This window comes from Canis aureus, chromosome 38 (assembly GCF_053574225.1).
Source record: "Canis aureus isolate CA01 chromosome 38, VMU_Caureus_v.1.0, whole genome shotgun sequence".
NCBI classification, from domain to species: Eukaryota; Metazoa; Chordata; class Mammalia; order Carnivora; family Canidae; genus Canis; species Canis aureus.
Genome location: NC_135648.1, coordinates 6482085 through 6506172, shown reverse-complemented (window position 1 = coordinate 6506172; position 24088 = coordinate 6482085). Strand labels below are relative to the sequence as shown.

The following is a 24088-nucleotide window of genomic DNA, read 5'->3' as shown; positions in this document are numbered from 1 at the left end:
GACCGCTGGGTGACGCCGCCTGGCGGAGTCCTGCAGCCCAGCACCCTGGACAGCGAAAGGGGCGCGTGGGAGGCGGTGTGACTTACAGGCCGTGTTGTGGCCAGCACACACTCACACACACCCGCGTGCACATGTACCCACACACTCGTGCAAATATACTCACACACATACAACATACATGCACATGCACCCTCATGCACATGCACTATCATACATCATACATGCACACACAGCCTCATGCACACTCAGATCATACATGCACACTCACAGCCTCGTGCACATACACACATACCCTCATGCACACTCACAGTCATATGCATCATACATGCACACTCCCACACCCTCGTGCACATGCACTCACACACATCATACATGCACATGCACCCTTGTACACATGCACTCACACACTCGCCTACATCATAATGCACACTCACATATACATCCTCGTGCACATGCACTATCATACAGTCACATACACCTTTGTGCACATAAACTCATACATGCACTCATGCACATACACTCTCATACACTCACACCCTCATGCACACACCATACACACATACCCTCATACCTACAAACTTATACGTATGCTCACTCTCATAGTCACACTCACTCTACATAGTCATACATACACAACTGCACACTCACATGCAATTCATATACACCCTCGTGCACACTCGCACTTTCACTCACACACCCTCATGCAATACTCTCATATACTCACACACACCCCCTCCTACACATACATTCTCACTCACACTCACATGCACAGACACACTCATACCATCAAACTTACACATACACCCTCTCACATACACACATGCTTACAAATCACACACACATTCACATGCATACTCACACATGCACACCCTCATGTACATACACTCTCATACACTCACACATACACACATACATACACAATTACACATATACCTTCACACTCATAGTCACACATGTACACTCACACATGTACACATTCATACCTACATACTCATACTCTCACACGAGCAGAAGCTACCCCTCTGTCAGATCCTCCTCGATGCTACAGCAGCCAAGAGAGGCAACCGGGCATTAACCCTTTCTGCCTGGGCTCACACACACAAAATGCAGCCAAGAGAAAAGTCTGCAGATCTGCGTGTGTCCAGGAGCCATGTTACAGACTGTTAGTAAATTGGAGGATGTTGTTGCTGAGTGAGTGAGCCTTGCAAGAACAAATAAATCTCTGACATAAAGCTCATCAGAACCATCTCAGAGGAAATGCTCACCCATCCCAGCCTTTCCTCTGGGGCCCACTCCCACTCCAGCAACCCTGCACACTCACGTGCGTGCACTCACACCATGTCTGCATGAAAATCTCACTTGAAGTTTTAAAAACACTGGTTGGGATCGAATTGAGAGATTGTTTTTAAAGGAGACTCTAGTGGCAGAAGGACTAGCAGTCTCCCTGGAGCTTCTCTAATGTGGCAGGAGGGGAAGCATGGTGACCTCTCTCCAGGCTGTCCTCCTCTCCGCTTCCTCCCAGGGGCCTTGCGCAGGAGCCTGAAACCTCCCAGCAGCTGGAGAAGGAGTCTCCCCCCTCAAGAGTGAGCAGGGATGGAGAAGTCCCCATTGGCCAGGCAGCCCCTGTATATTAGGACCCTCCACCCACACAGCCTGACTGCACCCCCATCTCCTCTTCCTCAAGGGCCTGACCTGGAGAAGGAAAAGCAGGACCCTCCTGAGGCCTGACACAGGAGCTCCTGCTATGGGAGACACACCGCCTCCCAAATGCCAGCTCCATCCTTCCCGGGGAGCATGGGTGGATGATGCTAATCCCAACACATCAGTGACACACTCTTCTCTCAGCTCTGAGGTTGGTCGGAACCCACCTGGCATGCATCAGTCGGTTCTAGGCCTCCTCTTTTGGAAGAGTTTACATTCTAATCAACTCGATAAACGCTCACAATGGACCCAATGTGCCCTGAAGGAATTTTAGGGAAATTTATATGAACAATTATTTTAATGCCTCATAAATGTAGGGCATTAATGAATTTTCAAAGCATTAACCTTTGTTACTAAACATGACAAAACCCTGTGAAGCAGTAAGGACCAATACTGGGGTCCAAAAGTAAAGAAACTGGGGGTCAGGAAGTAGTAAATCTGGGGACAGGCAACTGGTCATTTGCAAAGCCAGGCTTAGGAGGTCTCCAGCGGGAAAAGCTAACGGGAATGTTCAGACATGTTCACATGAAACAACCCCACAAGGGGGTTGCATGAGACACACTAGGGGACACAGGTGCTGGAGGTTTCCTTCTTACTAACCAATGTGGGTTCTGGTGGGAAGGTGTCCATGGTTTCTTGTGACCCTCTACATCCAGGAACCAGAATCATCCCTCTTTGTGGGTGCTCCATCCAGCTTCATACGAGGGCTGTGTCTATACATGAGTGACCACTGGCCACGTATGAGGTCCCTGAGGGCAGGCAGGGCTTGGCGCAGTGGCCAGCACACAGTAAATGGTCAGTATTTTTGAACTGACTGTCCTCCAGCTGTTTTGAAGGTTAAATAAAGCAAGGCTTGACGGTGCTGTGGCTCCCTGCTGCCATCTAGTGGCCAGTTTTGTTTTTTGTTGTTAGTTTTTTTAAGATTTTATTTTTTCATGAGAGACAGGGAGGCAGAGACACAGGCAGAAGGAGAAGCAGGCTCCATGCAGGGAGCCTGATGTGGGACTGTATCCTGGGACCCAGGATCATGCCCTGAACCGAAGGGAGACACTCAACCACTGAGCCACCCAGGCAGTCCTAGTGGCCATTTCTAAGAACCAGATCACAGATGGAGCTGTTTCTCCTGCCAATCTGCCCGCAGGCCCACCAGGGATGCGGTCCACCCTTCTGGCCAAGAATAAGTCACACACAGATTTCCACAACATTCTTTAAAAATATATGTGTATCTCATGCTAGCAATAGTGTCTGGCTCCAAAAGAAAAGTCAGATAAGGAAATCAGCCAACAGGTAGGCATTCATTAGGTGAACAAGTATATGCAAGACTACATATAGGAAAAGCACACTTTGCAATTCCTCACCTCAAAGAGCCTACAGTTTAATTTGGAGTCATAACATCCCACAGCGCAGACATCCCCACACACTTCACATACTTAAGAGCAGCGCAAGTTTGAGAATTCCAGGTAACATTTGACCTACCAGACAATGCAAAAACCTTCTGGGGCAAAAAAATTTGAGAAAAACGATTGGCATACTTTTATATATTTTTTTTCACCTGATGGTCCAGATAACCAGAAAGCCCTATTGCTACCAAATACCTAGAAATTCTAGATAAAATATTAAAAAGCCCTGCCTAATGCCGAGGGGAGCAAACAAGAAAATTAAGACATGTTACAGGAGCCAAGAATAGGAATGGAAACATAAGGATAAAACACTGTAGAAAATCAACAAGCAGACTTGTAATATGATGAAGTAGTTTTCCTGAAAGCTAAAAATAAAGTCAATGAAATGAAAAACTCGATGGTTAAGTTGTAGATGACAGACTAAACATGGCTGAAGAGATAATAAGGGAACTGGAGCTAGATCTGAGAAACTTTGCAAAAATGTAGCCTTGAGAAGCTGAAAACATGAAAAATTAAAGAGTAAGAGACTGGGGAGAGACTAAAGGGTCCTACATACATGCACCTACAGACCTAGAGGGAGAGAACAGAGGAAGGTGAGTAGACAACAGGAGGAAAGGTAACAGCTATGATTTTCTAGAACAGAGGAAACAGATCTTGCTAACTAGAAAGCACAAGTAAGACAATTTAAAAAAAACCACACCTCAACACTTCATGACAAATTGCAAAACATCCAAGACAAACAGAAGTCTTTGGGGAAAAAAAAAGAAAGAAAGACGGGAGAAAGTAGACAAATATGTTCAAAATATTAAGAGAAAATACATGGCTTGGGCACTTGGGTGGTGCAGTCAATTAAGCATCTGCCTTCGGCTCAGGTCATGGTCCTGGGGTCCTGGGATCGAGCCCAGCATCAGGCTCCCTGCTCAGTGGGAAGTCAGCTTCTCCCTCTCCCTCTGCTGTTTCCCTGCTTGTGCTGTCAAATAAATAAAGAAAGAAAGAAAATACACAGCTAAATTCTTGCTCAAAAGTGACAGTAAGGGGCACCTGGCTGGTTCGGTCAGTAGAGCACACAATTCTTGATCTTGAGGTTGTAAGTTCAAGCCCCACATTGGGTGTTTAGATGATCTAAAAATAAAATCTTTTTTTTCAAGGATTTTAATTTATTTATTCATGAGAGACACACAGAGAGAGAGGCAGAGACATAGGCAGAGGGAGTATGGGGAGCCTGATGCAAGACTCGATCCCAGGACCCCAGGATCACAACCTGAGCTGAAGGGAGATGCTCAACCACTGAGCCACCCAGGTGCCTCTAAAAATGAAACCTTAAAAAAAATTCTTTTTAAGTGAAGGTAAAATAAAGACATTTTCCAACAAAGTGTGTACCACTGATACCCTCTGTGAGGGGATTGCTTAAAGGATGTATTTTAGGAAGAAAATAGAACCCAGAACAAAGAACAATGCAAAGCCACATAGGAAGTAAAGATGTCAGCAAAACTCTGGATAAATCTAAACAAGCATTGACAGCATACAGAAATAATAATTTTTGAAAAATAATAATTAGCTGAAGGGATATAAAAGAGGAAAGTGGAACTAAAATGCTTGGCAACATGAACATGTCAGATGGACAGTGTGATCAGAGTTACAGCTTCCCAAAGCTCTTACATTGTTTGGGAGGAGGCTAGGGATTTTGTCAAGTCAAGTATGCTAATGCCCACACATTAATTTTAAAAGATAATTAAAAGGAAAAATAGAATACGTAATTTCCAAACCTGTAGAGATGATAAAAGTGAATATAGAAATCTCAAGAACTTCAGGTTAAAAACAATAGATTAAACCACTGTTCTCTCTCTGCTTCCTCCTGGAAACACTTTAAAGATAATATTGACACAAATAAGTGAGTTTAGCAAGGTTGCAAGATAAATGACCACTATACAAAAAATCGTGTGTATTTCTAAATGCTAGCATTGGAACTTGGAATTTTAAAAAACACTATTTACAATAGCACCAAAAAATATGAAATGCATTTTAAAAATGTGATAAAAGATGTATAAGACCTGTAAACGGAAAACTACAAAACACTGCTGAGAGAAATCAAAGACCACCAAAAAAATGGAGAGATAGATTTTGTTCATAGGGCAAAAGACACAACACCGTTAAGATGTCAATTGTCGGGATCCCTGGGTGGCGCAGCAGTTTGGCGCCTGCCTTTGGCCCAGGGCGCGATCCTGGAGACCCGGGATTGAATCCCACGTCGGGCTCCCGGAGCATGGAGCCTGCTTCTCCCTCTGCCTGTGTCTTTGCCTCTCTCTCTCTCTCAATCTCTATCATAAAAAAAAAAAAAAAAAAAAAAAAAAATGTCGATTGTCCCTCAATTAATCTATGGATTCAACACCATACCAATTCCAGACTCAGCCAAGACTTTTGGTAGAAATGGACAGATTCTAAAATTTATATAAAAATGCAAAGGACCTATAATAGCCAAAACTATACTGAAAAAGAAGAACAAAGTCAGAGGGCCAACACTACCTGATTTTAAGACTTACTATAAAGCTGCAGTAATGGGATGCCTGGGTGGCTCAGTGGTTGAGTGCCTGCCTTCAGCTCAGGGTCCTGGGATCGAGTCCCGCATCGGGCTCCCCACAGGGAGCCTGCTTCTCCCTCTGCCTGTGTCTCTGCCTCTCTGTGTCTCTCATGAATAAGTAAACAAATTTTTTTTTAAATTTTAAGTTGCAGTAATTAAGACACTGTGTTATTGACACCAAAATCGACAATAAGATCAGCAGAACAGAGTCCAGAAACAGACCCACAAACACAAATAGCTGATTTTTGACAAAAGGCGCAAAAGCAATTCAGGGATAAGAGTCTTTCCAACAGGGGTGCTGGAACAAGTGGATAGCACATGCAAAATCATGAACTTCCATCTAGAGCTCACAGCATCAACAAAAATCAAACTGGAAATGGAACACAGACTGCTCTGACCAGAGGTAAAGAAGTGAACACAGTAGGCTTCCGGCTGGTTCACAGGCCCTGCCCCAAAGCCAGGGCCTCTGCGTGGCCGGCACAGGCTTTGACTCCACCGACCGCCTCGCTGTTTTCATCTGCCCTAGTCTCCTTCCTGGCGGGGTACAGACACCGCATTTTCCTCACCAACACATGGCCTGAGTCAAAGTTGATCATTTCTAAATACCATTTTGTCCCACTTACACTGAAAATAAATAACATGCTTTCCGTTTATATTATAGTTTTCACTGTCTCTAATTCAGGGTGTATCTCTTCTCTCCCATCATGTACTAAACCGTGAAGTTGAGGAGGGCAGACGTTACCCTCTCATTTCCCAGATGGAGAGCCTGGCAGGACAAGTGAGGGGACTTGCCAACATGACAGGCAGGCGGGGAGGTTCAGAGCAGAGCGAGGCCGCCTGCCTCGTGCCCGGCCAGCGCTGCCTGCCTGTGCCAGGCCTGGGCTCACTTACGACCCCGAGTGATGGGAAACACATCTGTCTACCTGAGTCACCAGGTGACTTGGAAGGTTTGGGTCTCATCCAGCGGTTCTCAGGCTGAGGATTAAGGACAGAACGACAGAAGGGCAAAATTCAGGCACTCTATGAATTTAAGACTTACATCTTTATCCTCATCAGCCTCTGAAATATTTGCATTTCCTTACATTATGAATGTAGGCAACGAACCACAGGAATATGAGCTGCTCCGACTTCTTAAGAAGCAGTAGAAAGCAGTCATTTTCCTTAACATATTATACTTGTTACAGAATTCCAAAGTGTCACTTAGGTTCATTAATTCCACATAATCCTGGTAGTTCTTAGACCTGACACAGGATCTTGTTACTTGATGGCTTAATAAAGAAGCACATGTACCACCACATCACACATTTGTTTCTATATTTTGGTATGTGTTGCAATAAAATTCACTTCCTGGGGCCTCTGCCTAGCTCAGTCTTGAAGACCTGACTCTTGCTTTCTGCTTGGGTCATGATCCCAGGTCCTGGGATGGGGCCCCGCGACCAGCTCCATGCTCAGCAAAGGGTCTGCTTCAGATCCTCTCTCTCCTTCTCCCTCTGCCCCTCCTCGTTTGTGTATGGACTCACTCTCTCTCTCGAATAAATAAGAAAAATTAAAAATCTTTAAAATATATCTATATCTATATATTTGGGCATCTGGGTGGCTTAGTCAGTTAAGCATCTGCCTTCAGCTCAGGTTATAATCCTGGGGTCCTGGGATCAAGCCCCACATCAGGCTCCCACCCAGCAACGAGCCTACTTCTCCCTCTCCATCTGCTGTTCCCCTTGCTTGTCCTCTCTGGCTCTCTCTCTCCATCAAATAAATAAATAAAATATTTTTTTAAAAAAAGAGAAAACTATATATATATACACACACAATTTATATTATTTGTATGTAATATATTTTTATATATATATTTATATATATAAATTCTTTTTCCTTCTATGTAAATATAATATATAATATAGATATATAATATCTAATATATATTATCTAATATATATACATAATATCTAATATATACCTAATATCTAATGTATATATATTCTTTTTCCTTCTATGTTTTGGGGTGTTATTTCATGCAGGTAAAAACATTATCCGGAGAGGGGTTCCTTAGAAGGCACATTGCTAGAGGGGCCTAGGGACAAAAAGAAATTGAAAACCTTAATCAAGAAAAGAGAGGTGCTTTCATAGGCCCGGGGAACATCCTGAGGGAGGGGACACCATCCTGAAGGGAGTGCCAGGCACAACACAGGCTAACCCACTGAAGGTGCCCAGTGCCCCCTCAGACTCCTCAGCTACAGAATCAGAGGCCATGATATCTGACTCCATTTTGATGCCAGGACTATCCAATACTCACTGTTTTGAGATCTTAAAAAGCACAGCATGAATTTTTCAGATCCATTTGAAATTACTAGATAATACCTATGCATATATCTTCTCTTCCCCCATCCCTCTCTCATCATAGGCCCTACATCAGGGGAGGCATCAAAGTTGATGAGAGGCCCAGGAAGGGAGGAGTCCCAGCTTGAGAGGCTCATAGCCCTGGGGTGGCTAGAACCCTGACCCCCCTTGGGCATGTCTCCACATCAGAATGGCCTATTTTGGTTTTGCTAAACCTTCCTCTGTCAATAGACGAGGCTACCCTGGGAGCAGGGCTTTGGCAACGCTGCAGAGAATTCTAGTTTAGGGATTCTCCCCAAGCCAGCCAGCACCTCCCAGGTTCCCTGAGTTCCAGAGGAGAAACGGCCTTCCCAAAACTCAAGTCCCATCCATGTAGCCCAGTTCCCCAGAGCACAAAACAGCCACCACTCCCTGAGCATCTGACAGCACGCCCGGTCCTGCCTCTCTGTACTCTTGCTCAGTGCTCTGGGCCAAGCAGGGGGCTTTGCCCCTCAGTCACAGCCTGCCCGAGACCACCCAGCTATTATGTGAATGAGCCAACACCTTACGCTGGCCCTGAGGACTCCAGAGTTACTGACCCCAACAGGCTGTCTCTCCTTTGAGCAGAAGCTAGAGGACACGGAAGTCACCAAGCACAGGTGGAACCACCTTCCACGAAACTCAGTTGACTCCAACTAACTAAATTTTTTTTTAAAGGCATTTGATTCTCTCTCCTCATTCTACTTCCTTCTGCCAACCAAGTGAGCATGACTTAGGTCCTTCTCCCTGCCAAAAAGAACCAATCCAAGAGCCGAGATCCACCCCGACTTTTGCCAACAATGCCTGCCCCTGGAGAAACCCCATGATGAAACCCAGGAGAAAGGAATTCTCTTTCGTAAAAGCCCTAATCAAGGGCACCTGGGAGGCTCAATCTGTTAGCATCTGCCTTCAGCTCAGGTCATGATCCTGGGATCCTGGGATCCTGGGACGAGTCCCCCCATCAAGCTCCCAGCTCCGTGGGGAGCCTGTTTCTCCCTCTCCCTCTGCCTCTGCCCCTCCCTGCTGCTTGTGCACACTCATTCTCTCTCAAGTTATCAAATAGATAAATAAAATCTTTTTAAATAAATAAAGCCCTAATTGAGTCCACGGCAGACCTAGTGCCTAGGTAGTAGGATCCTGACCCATTCACTTTGCCTCTGGACCCTGTTTTCCTCAGCTGTAAAAATGAAGGGCTTAGATTCCTGTTAACAAGAAAACTCAGAATTCTCAAGGGAGATGCCCTCTTGCCAACTTTAACCACATTTCTGTTTTCTCTATTAAGATTCAGAAAAGATGTCATGAAGGGTACCATAACTAAAACCTGCTTGAAGATGACTCCTTGCCCACCCCTGAGGACATCCTAAGGAACTCATCTGGGGCAGCCATAGTTTAGCATCTATGCTAGGGTAGGGGTGGGTCTTGCAACCTGAGAGGGCAGTGCTGGGCTTGAATGGGCTTAAGAGCAGACTCAAACCTTCTTTCCAGTCCCCACACAGGCAGAGAAGAGCCTTACAGCACAGGTGACATTTCCAGGAGAAAGTCCTCCCCCCCACCCAGTGCAATGAACACCACGGATCCAAATGTTCTGTATGATGAGATACACAAGGACCCCAGGTTCCAGCCCTGCCTATGCATCTGATTCACCTGCATAGTTTGTTATAGAAGGTCTTCTCCCTAGACCTACAGAATCAGAACTCCCAGGAATGGATCACAGCGATCATTTCAACAAGCCCCCACGGACTGTGATGACCAGCTTGGAGAACCACTTAGGTTCTTCTTGGCAATAGGGAAACCAAGAGGGTCATTTCTGATGGGCCCTAATGAAGGCTCTCATAAAGACCTTCCAGGAAGGAACAAAAGAGAAATCACATCAGCAGTCAGACGTCTGGGGCACTCTGACAACTCTCTTAGAACCGCAGAAGCCAAGCGAAGGACAGCAGCCCAGCCACACCAAGGCCACCCTCCTGTCGCGATCCGGATCCCTCCGCTAGATGGCAGACACGCACCAGACAGCCTCACCTGGCAGGGTGCCTCCTTCCCAGCAGCTTTGGGTCAAACCCCTTCCCTCCGCAGTGAAGCCAGGGCAGGATCGCATGCCTTGCATGCCTTGCAGGAGGGCGGAAGCAAAATGAAGGTGTACAGAAGGCTGGAAAGGTCCGAAGGAAGTATTGCCATGAACGTCGGAAATTTCGCGAACTAAAAAAGAAAGAACAATAAAGAGGAATCTTGAAACCTCCATAGCTGCTATTACCTCACATGAGAGAATCCTGGGGTTTCGGTAGAAAACCCCCAGAGACACGTGAGATTTGAAGGCAGAGGCCAGGGGATCCCTGGGTGGCTCAGTGGCTTAGCGCCTGCCTTTGGCCCAGGGTGTGATCCTGGAGCCCCAGGATCGAGCGAGTCCCACGTCGGGCTCCCTGCATGGAGCCTGCCTCTCCCTCTGCCTGTGTCTCTGCCCCTCTCTATGTCTATCAGAAATTAATAAAATCTTAAAAAAAAAAAAAATGAAGGCAGAGGCCACACTGGCTTTCCTTGGCTGCGGGCAGCCAGTGCTCAACAAATACTGCATTGAACCCCATGCCCTTGTCATCCTGCAACACATCAGAGGAGGCAATGATGTAGCCCAAATGGACCCTCAGTATCAGAGTGGAACGCTGAGCAGGGGCTGGACTGTAGGACAGTGTTCGTGCCAGGCAGCTTCATGTTCTCCGGCCCCTCATCTTCACTGGTTTAATTGAGAATCTATGTCTGGGTTTAGTCCTAACTTAAGCTGATTCATTTGGCTCTATTATTTCAGGTTCACAGTTGATTGGGGGGAAGGGATATATATATATATATATTTTTTTTTTTTTCTTTAAGTGTATATACAGGGATGCCTGGGTGGCTCAGCAGTTGAGCATCTGTCTTTGGCTCAGGGCCTGATCCTGGAGTCCTGGGATCGAGTCCCACATCGGGCTCCCTGCATGGAGCCTGCTTCTCCCTCTTCCTGTCTCTGCCTCTCTCTCTGTGTCTCCCATGAATAAATAAATAAATTCTATTTTTTTAAGTATATATACAGGCATAGCCCAAGATTTAGCCAGTGAGTTAACTTCATTCTAGGTTAAGTTCATCCTAGCAAGCCATCTGTTTAAACTCAGCTTCAAAAATAGAAACCTTAAACAACAACAACAACAACAACAACAACAACAACAACAACAAAACGGGGCACCTGGGTGGCTCAGTGGGTTAAGCGACCCTCCGACTGTTGATTTTGGCTCAGGTCATGATCTCAGGGTGGTGAGATGGAGCCCCCTGTTGAGCTCCACACTCCAGCGAACACTGCTTGAGATTCTCTCCCTCCTTCCTGCCCCTCCCACCACACCTGCACCCGTGCTTTTGGTCTCTCAAATAATTTAAAAAAAAAATTCTGGGATGCCTGGGTGGCTCAGCGATTGAACGTCTGCCTCCGGCTCAGGGCAGGATTCTGCGGTCCTGGGATCGAGTCCCATGTCAGGCTCCCTACATGGAGCCTGTGTCTCTGCCCCTCTCTCTCTCTCTCATGAATAAATAAATAAATAAAATCTTTTAAAAAATATTTCTAAAAATTATAAATTTAAAATTAAATTTAAAATATTTGTTTAAACAATAAAATATTTTTAAAAAATTCTAAACACGTTCCATCAGCAGATGATGATAGGAATGCCTCTCAAAGCAAACCTTCCCAAACCCCCACGTCCCCTTCTCCACCCCTCTCCCTTCCGTAGAGTCTTTAAGCAGGTTCTAACCGGGTTATTTTCATCTGAACAGAGGAAGGGGTTTGATTCAAGAGCACTAGTCAAACGGGAGTCTGCAAGCTGTGGGGCAGGAGGTTGGATGGGAGGATGTTATGACAGAGGGCGGGGAGACAAAGAGAACTTGCCAAGGGCCTCACTGGCCTGTCCCCACTGTCCCTCCGCCTACAAGGGAGCAGGACTGGAATGGGGGAAATGAGCTGGGCCCCAAGCAAAGCTCGAGAGGTGGTCCACCGAGGTCCGAGGCGGTGGAGAGCGACGCAAAGGGAAACAGGGCTAAGCCAGTTTTGCACAACCACTACCTGTGCGACAGCAGGCCCGGCACCTGGTCCGTGACGGCTCGCGTCTTCCCGGGTCTGAAGATGACGATCATGCTGGACGATAATACCAGCTCTTGCAGAAGCACCTGTTATTTAAAAACACAGCCGCCTTCTGAGCGTGGATCCTCTTAAATGACAGTCCCCTCGGATCTGCTACATTCCTCGATGGCTTTGCACGTATCACTCAAACAAGTGTCTGGAAACAGCAGAGTGGCTCCGCGCTGTTGACCTTCAAAATAGAACCGCCAGTTATTTTACTGGCAAAAGATGGGTTTATTTGGGAAGAGCAAAGACCTGCAAAGCGCAAGGACCCAATCAGGGCAAAACCTGAGGCACCACCGCGAAGCAAAGGAGAGGTACGGGCTTTTATAGGGGGGAAAGGGATGTGGACGGCTGTTACGAGCAAGCCCATTGGAGAAAACTGGGGGTGGGAAGTATAGTGGCTTCTCATTGGCTAAGTTGTGCCGGCCTCTCATTGGCTGGGCGGTTGCGGGTCTCTCATTGGCTGAGCTGTGCCGGCCTCTCATTGGCTGGGCTGTTGCTGGCTGGTGAGAAAGTAAGCCTTTCTTCCTCCAATCCGGATGGTCAAGTAGCATCCCAGCACCAGGTCCTCTGCTGTGAGATTTGCCATTGACGAGGAGGGGTTCGTGGGGAGGGGGCGAGAGCACCCCGCGGGACCTCCTAACTCCTGATTCTAGCGTGGTTTCCCTTTATTAATTTTCACGGCACGTAAATGAGGGTGACTTGCTGCCTGGGAGGCAGTGGTAAAGGGATGGAAGCCGAGAGGCCGTGGGGGTCTGGTGGCTAGGAAGGGCACAAAAGCCAATTATTTGACTGTCTCTGGTGGTGGGTGACCTAGGTCTTTAAAAAACAAGATGTAGGGGAGGCCTAAGTGGCTCAGTCGGTAGAGCCTGACTCTTGGTTCCCCTCAGATCATGATCTGAGGTCTTGGGATCCAGCTTGGACTCAGGCAGGTTCTGTGCTCAGCAGTGGGGGGCTGCTGGAGATTCTCTCCGCCCGCCCCCCGCCCATCCCCTGGCTCACACTGGCACATTCTCTCTCTCAAATAAATAAAATCTTTAAAACAGGGAGATGAATGTCTGCATCGATTGCTATATATTCAGGGCAATCACACACACATGCACATGTGAGTTCTCCTGAAGTCGTAATGTAAACTTCCTCCACCCACTCCCATCAAGTTTTCTTCATTTAGAAGGTTGCTTGGGGTTTCAGTGTGGGAGGTGAGGGAAGGAGTGGTGAATGGCTCAGGGCAGGCAGTGACGGAGGAGCTGGCAATAGCTGCATGATGCAGGGCTGGAACATTCCAGAGATCCAAAGCTTCCCAGAAACCTTGGCCCTGGCTTTCGGGGACAGAGACAGGGACAGAAGAGAAATGCACAGGGGCACGTCTCACCAGCATTCCAGGCTGAGGTCTGGGGTCCAGCCCAGGGCTGCAAGGCTTAGGGATAGCAGGCTGCGTGCATGCAGCCCCCTGGTCACATCCACTGAGCTGCTGAGCCCTCACGCCCACTGGCCTCAGTCACTGCTCCTCCTGCCCAAACACCACAAAGGAGACAAGAATTGGCTCTTTTGTTGTTGTTCAGTCTTTATTTACAGCAAAGTACATAGTATGTGGTCATTTTTGTAGCTACTAACAGTAAAGGCAGGGTGGTAGAAAGAAAAGGAGAAGAGCAAGCATCTGAAAGAAAGAAAAAAAGCCTACGTCTCTATTTAGCTACTCACCCTGTTCCTGAGGCAGGACCAGCTATGCCCTCACCACCTCTAAGAGCAGCAAGGAAGCTGAACTGGAACACCAGCCACCTGGCCTAGTAAGGAGGGCAGCACGGGGCCCCAAAAGATTAAAGGGGACTCTGAACTCCACACCGACCCCACTGCTCTCCCCAGCCTGTCCTCTGCCTTGTACTGCACACCAGGCCTGTTCCCCCCACCCCACCCCACCCTGAGGTAGGGTGAAGGACAGTTAGGGAAATCCAGGCAGTCCTTCCCAGAAGCACAGCCCTGCAATCCAGAACCTGCCCTAGCCTGCCTAACCCAGCATGGGTCCCTGGTGCTGGACTCACTGACTGGCAGGGGTGAGACTCCAGAACAGAAGAAAACGCTGCCCTTCCCTCTGCCAGCCTTTAGGTGTTAGCACACATCAAGGGTGCTGAACAAGGACAGCAAAGGTGATACACAAACTGACTGGGCTCCCATCCCTCTTGCTTCCCAACCGCTCTGAGGAGCCTCCAGCCTGACCTAGTGGCCTAACGAGAGACTGGCAATCTGCCCTGGGCACAGAGACAAGTGTTCGCTGCCGAGCCCAGGAGGAGGGCAGCAGCATCCACGTGACCACTGGGCAGCCAAGACCAGAGCAAGTTGTCGCCGGAACCTCTGGCTCTGGAGGATGAACTGGAGACCTTCCCTGGCGACCTCCCCTGTCCTGTTCTTCAGGGATCCCCTTGTCTAACCGCCTCGAGGGTCCATCCTATTCACTGCAAACCAATTTCACCTCCTCGGGTCCAAACACTTGTGGGCTCCTCATACAGACTCCAACAGTCTCTCTGCCCCTATCGGCCTCAGGCTGCCCAAGAAAAAGAAACCCGGGTCAGCACAAGTTCCATTAGCATGAAAGAGTTATGAGGGCAGGCCTTCCCAGGACACAAAGCTTGGATGCTTGTTCCCCAAAACACTTGGGTCTGTGGGTCATGCCTGGGCCGGGGGGTGGGGTGTGGGGGAGAAGCAAGCACCATTGGGCAGCTTTGAAGCCACAGGACTCCCATGCACACGTGGCCAACATTACCCCGTCCAGCTTGTCGGTACCTCCCCCCTGGACCACAGAGGGGACCCAGAGCACTCGGGTCATGGTTTCTGGCCTAGGGTCACGGTGTCTGGTCTAAGGAGCCTACCCCTGACTCTCCAGTGGAACCAGAGAACTAGTGACTCTCAAAATACCAAGCCCAGGATTTGTCATATAGAAAGCTCAAGTTCAGAGAGTTAGCTGAATGCTGGGGTGGCCACACGGGGGCAGAGCTGCTCATCCCTTCCTTGCTCCAGACAGTGTATCACAGAACCGAGGGAGTTGCCGGCGCTGCCCAGTAGGCACAGCCCGGTGCCCCAAGCCAAGCCACCAAGAATCATGGGTGATGGTTTTCCCCGGAGGCCAGGCAGCCCTCGAGCCATTTCCCAGCAAGAACTGGGCTACTCAGAGACACTGGAGGCTTGGTCCCAACACCACAGGTAGATGAGGAAGCAGCTAAGGACGTCAAGGCTCAGAGATGAGAAGACTCCATCTTCCAAGGCAGTGGGACAGACAGCCAAGGCACTAAATGGTTTGGCACCTGGGAGCTTCAAGTACAGTCGAATGAGCTACCCACCGAAAGGCCAAGGCTCCCCCAGACGGGGGTGGGCTGCCCCTGAGCACAGAGAGGCCCCAGCAAGGCCACAGGCCTTGGGTCCTCAGGATCCTAACCCAAGCCTGCCACCCACCCTTCATCTTAGAACCATACAGGGCACGACGACAAAGAGAATACTGGTTCTGAAACATTCCAGAACGTATTCAACCCGGTGAGCTGACCGGCCTTAGATGGAGGCACCTCGGGAGCCTCCCCGTGCTCCGAGCGGGCAGCGGCTGCCACAGGGAGCTCCCCGCAGAGCCCGCAGCCGTCTCCTGAAAGTCTCGGGTGGGGGAGGCTCTGCGGGGGAGGGGATTTGACTGTTTGAAACAGCCAAACAGAGTGAGAGCTGAATGGAGTCCAGAAAAGGGGGACCAAAGGTGGAGGTCACTAGGTCAGAGGGACAGTTCGGTGTGACTCGAGAGTAGCAGTGTCAGGTTTTCCTGAAAGGCTCCAGTGGGCTAGGAAAGCAATGGAGGGAGAAGGTTCCCCAAAACGTTTCGGGTGCCGGCAGCCCCCGTGGGGCAGCTGCCAACCTGGCCTGGAGGGCACAGACATGGTCAACCAAGAAATGAAAGCCTCTGGCTCATCTGCAGTTAAAAGCGGAGGCTTGAGGACCCTAGCGTCATACCTGCGAGGGCTCGCCTGGTCCCACCTCCTCCCCCAAGGATCTGCAGGCATCTGTACCTCTCCCGGAGAGGGAGCCCTCAGGACAGGTGGGTGTCTCTAACCCCGTAACTATGGCCTATGTCAGCCCGCCGGGCCGCTGCTAGGGACCATCCGGCCACCAGTCCCTACGTCTGGGCAAACAGAAACTCACACTCACTCCCCGCACGGGCAGGGCCCTCGCCACCCTGTGAAGGGTGGTCGCCAGCCGTCCTTCTGCCAGCAGAAGTCCCCAGCCGAAGCCCAGAAGCCCAGACTTCAGAGGCCACCTGCGGAGCAAGGCCCAAGGACTCTGCTGGAGGACTTCCCTGGGAGGCAGGGGGAGCCAGTGTTTCCTCGGACACCACGGCAGGTCCCATTCTACTCTCTCCTTCCCCATCTTACTGGGAAACGAGCCCATCAGATAGATCCTTGTCGGGGAAGGAGGGAGAGGCAGCTCTGGCTTCTGGAGACGCTGAGAAGTGGACGGAGGGAGGGAGGGGCGGGAGCGACCCGGGCAGCCAGAGGTGGGGCAGCGGGCAAGGAGAAAACACAGAAGACTTGTTCTCCTCAGTGGGCCTCTTCCCTGAGTTTGATTTTTGAGCTGAGGTCTTGCCTAATTTCAACTCAAAAAAATTAAAACAATTAAAAAAGGAGAAGAAGAAGAAAAGCAGAGAAAAGAAAAGGAAAAAGGAAAGAGTATCTCTTGTCGACACACCATTAAGTTCCAGCTCCAAGAAGGTGGCATCTGGCAGGGGAGGGGCAACCAAGGCTCCCGACTCCACCGTCCTCCAGCTGCAGAGGCACTACAGCCGTGAGATGCGCCTCCCTTCCTCCGCTGCCCGCCTCCCCCCACACCCCTGCCTGAGCCTGAGCCCCATCCCACCCCACCCCCGGAACACCACGGCAGCAACGGCCTCTCGGTGAGACTCCAGCTCGAGTCCCAAACACTCAAATACAGGCCCTCCTGCACAATACTTACAGCAAACAGCTTTACAGTATTTGTACATTTACACAAAAATAGATCCTTTTATATATATATATGTATGTATTTATAACTGGTTACACGTTGGATTCATAATTAGGCATCACCAGTAGTAGTTGGCACAGTTTGTCATTTAAGCTCAGGGTCAAATTCGATTTCGTTTCGCCGCTCCAAAGCACAAAAAAAAAAAAAAAAAAAAAGGGAAAAACAAAGGCATGTCATCTCCATGGTGTTTTCTTAAATACAGCAAATGTCATAGGAAACCACATGTACGGATGAACAGAGCCTCTTGATCCCTCCTCCGGTCTCTTGAAGGTAGGGGCCAGGTCTGAAGGAGACAGGGGTCAATGTGGCCGGCTGCTGGACTCCGACGACTGCCTCTTGCGTGAAGGGATGTAGCCGTTGAGATAGCCATTGGTCTGCCGTTTGGAGAGCCCTCCGTTCAGGATGTCCTGAATGTGCTGCACAATGAGGTTGATGGCCACTGTGGGGCACAGAGCGGCCACGTTAGAGATGGTGCGGGGGGGGGGACCAGCCTTCCACCAGGGGACCCATCAGCACCGCCCCCCCAAGTCCCAAGTAGACTGACCCCTGCAGAAGAAAGCTCTTTCCTCCAAGGAAAATGTGATATGGGGCTCTCTGTTCTCAGCATTAGAAATATAAAGTATACGGCCTGCTTGAGATTCTCTCTCTCTAAAATTAATATATTAACGAAATCTTTTTTAAAAAATTAAAAAAAGAAGACACCATGAAATATATTCATCGCTACGATGGACACCAAATGGTTTAGCCAAAAAAATTAACTGTTTAAGCGGAGGAATGTTGAAATTTATTAAAAGGAGAATGAGAAATCCAGAAGTACCCCTACTTCTCAGACCAGCCAAAACCAATAAATAGATAAATAAACGCAACCAGCTCCCTTTCAGAAGGGCTATCTTGATGGCAGGTCATTCTAAATCAAGATGAAAATGTACTTTTGCTAAAGGGTGGCCTTGGATGCAAGGCCTCGAGGGGTCATCGCTGGGAGTGACAGCCAAGGACAATCTCCAGCCCTCTGCTTTCTGCTGGAGAAGCACGAGTTCCTGTTTGTCACTATGCACGTATGCATGGGGGCCTCTTCCCAAGGCCAAACGTGTAGGCAGAAATTCCTTTCTGGCTCCCAAGAGCAAACCAACAGTGGTTCAGCCACTGTCCATGGAGCCTACTTTGGTCACCACATCCTGCCCCAAGTATGACTGACATAGGGTAGAAGTCATGCCCCATGGGATGACCCCCCACCAGGACTCACCGAGGTTATCTACACCTCTCGGAATGATCACATCAGCGTATTTCTTGGTCTGTGGAGAAAGATAGTCACAAGGCATTAAAGAGGAGTTCCAGAGAAAGCGGCCCAAGTCCCTGTTGAGGGGTTATGAGGAGAGAGGTCAGCCCTTCCTACCACTGACCCCAGAGAGCGGCAGCTTGAGGCTGCGAGCATAGTATTTTTCACCCCCTTTATCTAAATTACAATAAATCAATCTCTTGATTTTTCATTATTAATGTTTTAATACTGTTCAAGCTCTGGCCTGCACAGAGAACGTGGTCTTTCAAACCCAACTCATAACTGCGCCCTCTCTACTAAGAAAAATGTGAATTAGAAAAACCCAAATTTAAAAGGGATGTGGTTCACCTCGGACTTCTACACACAGTCTGAAAGGTGACACCACTGATCCTAAAGCAAGGGTAAAGGGGATCCCTGGGTGGCTCAGTGGTTTAGTGCCTGCCTTTGGTATAGAGCGTGATCCTGGAGTCCTGGGATCGAGTCCCACAGTCGGGCTCCCTGCATGGAGCCTGCTTCTCCCTCTGCCTATGTCTCTGCCTCTCTCTCTCTCTCTCTCTCATGAATAAATAAAATCTTTTAAAAATAAATAAGTAAGTAAATAAGTAAATAAATAAATAAAGGGTAAACAAACCCAGAAAAGACGACCCCCACTGATGACCATTTTCATCAGCTCTGGGATCCCACTTTAAAACAAAAACAAAAGCCACAATTAGATACATTCCCTTTTGCGTTTTCTTATTTTACTGAGATTTTTGTGGACCAGTTTACAAATAACTGTGTTCTGGTGTATGACCCACATTTAGAAGGAGACCAAATAAAAACTGTCTTCAGAACGTGGGCATCTTCTATACCAAAACCGTTCGAATGTAGCTGTGTCAGGCCCAAATCCAACCTGAACCAGGCAGACTGTTGATCGGATCCAAACTCCTGGCTTATGCAGGAGTGACCTGATCTTCCCCGAGCACAGAGGGGCTGGACTGTGGGGACAAGGAGAAAGCACCCAGAAAATATGCAGAATTCTAAGCTCCATGATAATTAAGTTAATCAGCAGAAAATTGGCAGTTAACGCTCATTTATGCCCAATCATAAGTTTACCTAAGTTCAAAAGAGCAGGAGAAGATAGATAGATGGAAGGATAGAATTTCCTGGCTCCTCAGCTATCCTCTGCCCTCTGCCCAGAAACCTAATCCTGTGACCCAGCGCTCTCCAGGGGAATGAGCAGGGCATCGGCGTGATTCAGGCTGACTCAGAAAGTCCACCTGTCCCCGATCGGAAACAAAAGTCTGGTCTGGTTTGACGCAAAACCTACTCACAGACTTGAAGGAACACACAGTTTGAGATCAAACTTTTCCAGGAGAAAGCAAGACGTTAATTACAATGAGAACCCGAGAAATCCCCACGCCTCGATGCCCTAGGATTCCAGTCCCCCAGAAGAGATCGCCCAAGCTCGGGCTAAGTCCCCATGTCTCCCTGCTTTCTCTCAGAGCTGAATTATAAATCGTTAGGGAGTCGACCTGGTGAAGACACACACACGACACGGGTGCAGGCGTCTCTTGAGTTAAATGCTTCTTCTCAGACGACATCATCTCCTACTTCTTCCTCTACCAGTCCCCCGTCCCCCACTCCACACCCTGGTGCCCCTCAACATTCACCTGCCTGTCCCCATGAAGCTCAAGAGTTTTTCCTGTGCTGTGGGATGATTCGCTGAAAGCTAAAATCTCCCCATATCCCCAACCTTCCTTCCCTGAAGCCACCTCCCCAGAGAGTTCCTAGCTGCCACTGGAGGAAGGAGGAGTCTGTTGCCAGGGCAGAGGTATGGAAGCTTATTCCAGCATGGCGGGACGCTTCCCATATGGGAACTTACACAGGCCCCAAAGACAAGCTCAAAGGGAGGCTCCACACGGTGGCGGAAGAGGTTCAGAAGCCCTCTGCATGCACAAATACTGCAACCATCACAGACCTTTGGAAGACCCAGATGGCCGAGCCTCTGCTTAGAGATGGCGCACGGTCACAGCTTGAGCCTACCAAGCAAGGGGCGCAGAGCTCGCTGGAGTCAGACAGCAGGCCCCCCGAGGGACCACTCTGCCAGAGATGATGGCCTACAGCTCCTAGAGAACACCCTGGGCAGCACACAAAGCCCCAAAGTCCGCCCTTCCGTGGGACTGGAGGTCAGAGGATCCCTCGGAGAGGAATGAAATCCAGGCTGGGGGGCTCCGTCAACTTATATACCTTTATTTGTACGGGTTAAGTTTTAAATTCTAAATTCAACAAAAAACAAAACCAAGGACACAACTCACTGGCAAGCAGAATTCCTCAAAGGCAGGCTTGACGAACGTAATGTACTGGGATAAAATCTGCTCAAGGTCCCTCCCTCTTTCGCTGATGTCCCTTAATACTATAAGAAAAGGAAAAACAAGAATCAAGAAAATGGTGCATGAGCCAACACGTGTCCGCCTTCCGTGAGGCAGACCCGGCTCACATGGACGCCACAATTACTCTGGATGGATGATTCACAAGCCGGATTCCTGAGAGACTTGACCAAGAGCAGGTCAGCAGCAGCTTCAAGAAAAACATGTTACATTTTTATGGCTATAGTCAAATTTGGCTCTGACCAAACGATCTCTGTCTGGCCCAAGCCAAGAGTCTCCTGGCTTCCAGCAGCATTTGACCCAAATAAAATGTCAGTGTGACACAACATAAAAAGCAGGACATTCCTGCAGAGCTTAGAACGGGAAATAGACGGGGCCCAGAGAGGCAGTGGGGCTCCCTGGCAAAGGGCCCCCTGCTCACCTGGGTGCCGTCCCCTTGCACTTACTTACCTGTGTGCAGTCCACTGACCTACTGCCGACGTGCCACCTGATTGCGCCTGGCTCCCCCCAACATTTCAGCCCCTACGGGGTGGAGGGCAGGCAGAGGGTCCAGCTGTGGTCAGCCATTCCTGCTAACCCCAAGCACAGAGGATTGCGAGCAGAACACCACTTAGGTGAAAGATGACCACACCACGGTGTTGGAAACGGTGAGCTGGAGGTGTAGGGCCACCTGGATGGGTCCACGCTCACCATCTTCCACCTTCTTCCTCTGGGGCAGTGGTTCAGGGACTTGCATCAAACACCTTCATTATTTTAATAGAGCCTCTTGTCAAACAAAACAAAACATAAAAACAGAAAAGGGTCTGACCACCACCGAAGGGACTGGAGTCCTGGCTCGGCCCCTCTACGCTAACTGCCCTGAGCCTCAATTTCTCCTCCAAACTGGGTAATGAGAGTTTGGGAGGAGATTCTCTCAGTCAAAACACCCCTCCCTACAGATGTTTTGTGAACCTTAGTACCACAGCCGCTCAATCTTCCACCTCCCACCCCAAAGGGGAACCCTGTCCATCAACAACCACTCAGGAAGGCCCCTGGGCTCCTCAAGACCATAGGTTCTGGCGTCAGTGTGGGAGGAAACTCACTGCAAACAAACCAGGGAATGCCTGTGGGTGAATTTCTGGAAAGCCGTGTCTCTAGGTGATTGTGTGCTTCACGTGCGCGTGCACCTGTGCAGGCAGGGGCAGGAAGGAGGGAGGTGCCTGTGATTAGGACTCGGGCTGGCAGGGACCTGGGAGCTCAGACGACTAGAAGACTGTCAGGAAGACCACATTCCAGAGGGTCAGGTGACAGTGCCATAGCAGTGACTCCTCTAGCAGCTCCTCAATCTACAGGGAGATTGCTCTGCTCTGATGAGCCCGGGTCATCAGAGGGTTGGCTGGTCGCTGATCAAGGGTCAGGACTTGCCTCGCAGCCCAGGCTAGCGGCGGTGCCTCCCCGAGCCAGGAGATGGTGTTCTCAGGCATTCTGAGGCGGGGCCCGGCAGCTGGGCCAGGGAGACGTGGCCAAGGAGGCCGAAGAGCCGCCACGTGGCTCAGCCCCACAGGCCTCCAGGGCCCTTGGCACGCCGGCCACCGAGCTCCCCTCAGCCAAAACACACAGCCAGTGTGGCCTCCAATTCTTCACGTCTCCAGATAAAGTACAAAGCAAAAAAAAAAGGAAGCCAGGGCAAAGGGTATCAGGACCAGGGAAAAAAACAAACACAGGCCTGCCCGCACTTAGGCAGCCTTTCCTCAGAAGTCCTGCAGAGGCCTGATGTGCTTGTTTCACAGGACACGCTTTTCACACAAGTGCTGATGGCTCTGGCAGCACGGGAACCTTTGTCCAGCACGCACACACGGGCACACGGCCTCTCACGTAGCTCTGCTACTGCCCTGAGCCCAGGCCCGCGGCTCCCTGGTGACCCGCAGACCCGAGAGCTTCAACGGGCCACGCCACTGCGGAGGGGAGAGTCACACAGAGTCGGCTCTGGGGGCCCACGGCGACCCCTGGGGCCACCACGGAGAGCACGGCAGGCAGAACGGAGCTGGATTTGAATCCTGACCCCTCCCTCTTACCTCTGTGACCTTAGGTTATTCGACCTCTGCAAATCTCATTTTCCTTAACTGTAAAACAGAGACATGATACAGAGACTTCCTCAAAAGGTCAGGAAAACAGGGAGACGTACAGAAAACCTCAGTACCGTGGCTGGTGCATCGTGTGCGTTCATCAACCTGAGCTCCTACCATGGGTTATGGTGTAACAGAATCTGGGAAGCTTCTAGGGAGCGATGGCTCCCTGACAGAGCAGACTCCTGGGAGGGCAGCATCGGTGTGCTCAGGTGGGCTCAGGTGGGCTCAGGTGAGCTCAGGTGGGCTCAGGGGGGCAGGTCAGACCCAGCTGAGAGCTGAGGGAGGGGAGGTCTTGCGGCGCTCCAACACGTGGGAAGACGCAGGGGAGAGGGAGAAACGGGACAGAGAGGAGCCACCCACAGTTTCTACCCCAGAAAAGGAAACAGGAAATGGGTGAGAATGCTGCCCAGATGCTGGGAATGTGCAAAAGCAAAAGGCATCACCCACCTCTGCTCCTCAAGAGCCTTCCACCAAGTCATCACGTTCAGCACCCTGAGACCCCTCCTGAGCTGGGTCGGGACAGCACAAGGCCAGACAGACAGGTCACTGCTCCCCAGTCTCCCCAGTGCCCCGCTCCTCAGGCCGAGTCAGGAAACAGGGCCAAGCCAAGGACTGACTCAACAGGGTCTTGGCACAACCCAGGAACTCCAGGGACTCGAAACCCTGGTCATCACTCTGACTCGGCACATTTGCTCGGAAAGGAAAGGCCCATTCCGAAGAGGGGGTAAAGGGCAGGAAACAACCCGCCTGCCCACCTTCCCGGCTTGGCTTCCACGGCCGCCCTTCCAAAGCCACCAGGGCTCCTCTGGTCAGCCAAAGCCAAGGACGAGATCTAGAAGGACCCGGACTAAATTACAATTCCTCCATGGCTCAGTCGATTGATTCACTTTGAAAACTAGTCAAGGAAACGTGTTGCTGTAGTGAACACAACAGACTGTCCCAAGGTCCACTGCAGCCCTGACGCTGTGGGAACAGGACACAGAACTAGAGCAGGGGAGAGGGCAGGGGTCAGCCCTCCGTGGCCCCCTCAATTCTTCCCGGCCCCCGAATTTGAGGGCGGGTTAGAGTACATAACACACGGAGGGACGGTGAAAGCTGGAAGAAGCCAATACCCCCGCAGTACGAGGGGTTCCCAGGGGATGGA

At 49.8% G+C, this 24088-nt stretch overlaps 2 protein-coding genes across 4 annotated transcripts in view; both read right to left on the bottom strand.

The window, feature by feature from the left end:
• LOC144307296 (uncharacterized) overlaps nt 1-13676 on the bottom strand; it is a 66366-nt gene extending 52690 nt beyond the window's left edge. For both annotated transcript variants that reach the window (XM_077886925.1, XM_077886924.1), the window contains exons 1-3: nt 13539-13676; nt 12107-12210; nt 10054-10230 (exon numbers count right to left, since the gene is read on the bottom strand). In XM_077886925.1, coding sequence (XP_077743051.1) covers nt 10054-10230; nt 12107-12210; nt 13539-13544 — 287 coding nt within the window. In that variant the 5' untranslated portion in view covers nt 13545-13676. The remainder of the gene's footprint in view (nt 1-10053; nt 10231-12106; nt 12211-13538) is intronic.
• A 29-nt stretch (nt 13677-13705) lies between these two features.
• The window catches only part of UCK2 (uridine-cytidine kinase 2), an 80623-nt gene continuing 70240 nt past the window's right edge, over nt 13706-24088 (bottom strand). For both annotated transcript variants that reach the window (XM_077886919.1, XM_077886920.1), the window contains exons 5-7: nt 20765-20862; nt 18435-18483; nt 13706-17630 (exon numbers count right to left, since the gene is read on the bottom strand). In XM_077886919.1, the coding sequence (XP_077743045.1) occupies nt 17491-17630; nt 18435-18483; nt 20765-20862 (287 nt within the window). In that variant the 3' untranslated portion in view covers nt 13706-17490. The remainder of the gene's footprint in view (nt 17631-18434; nt 18484-20764; nt 20863-24088) is intronic.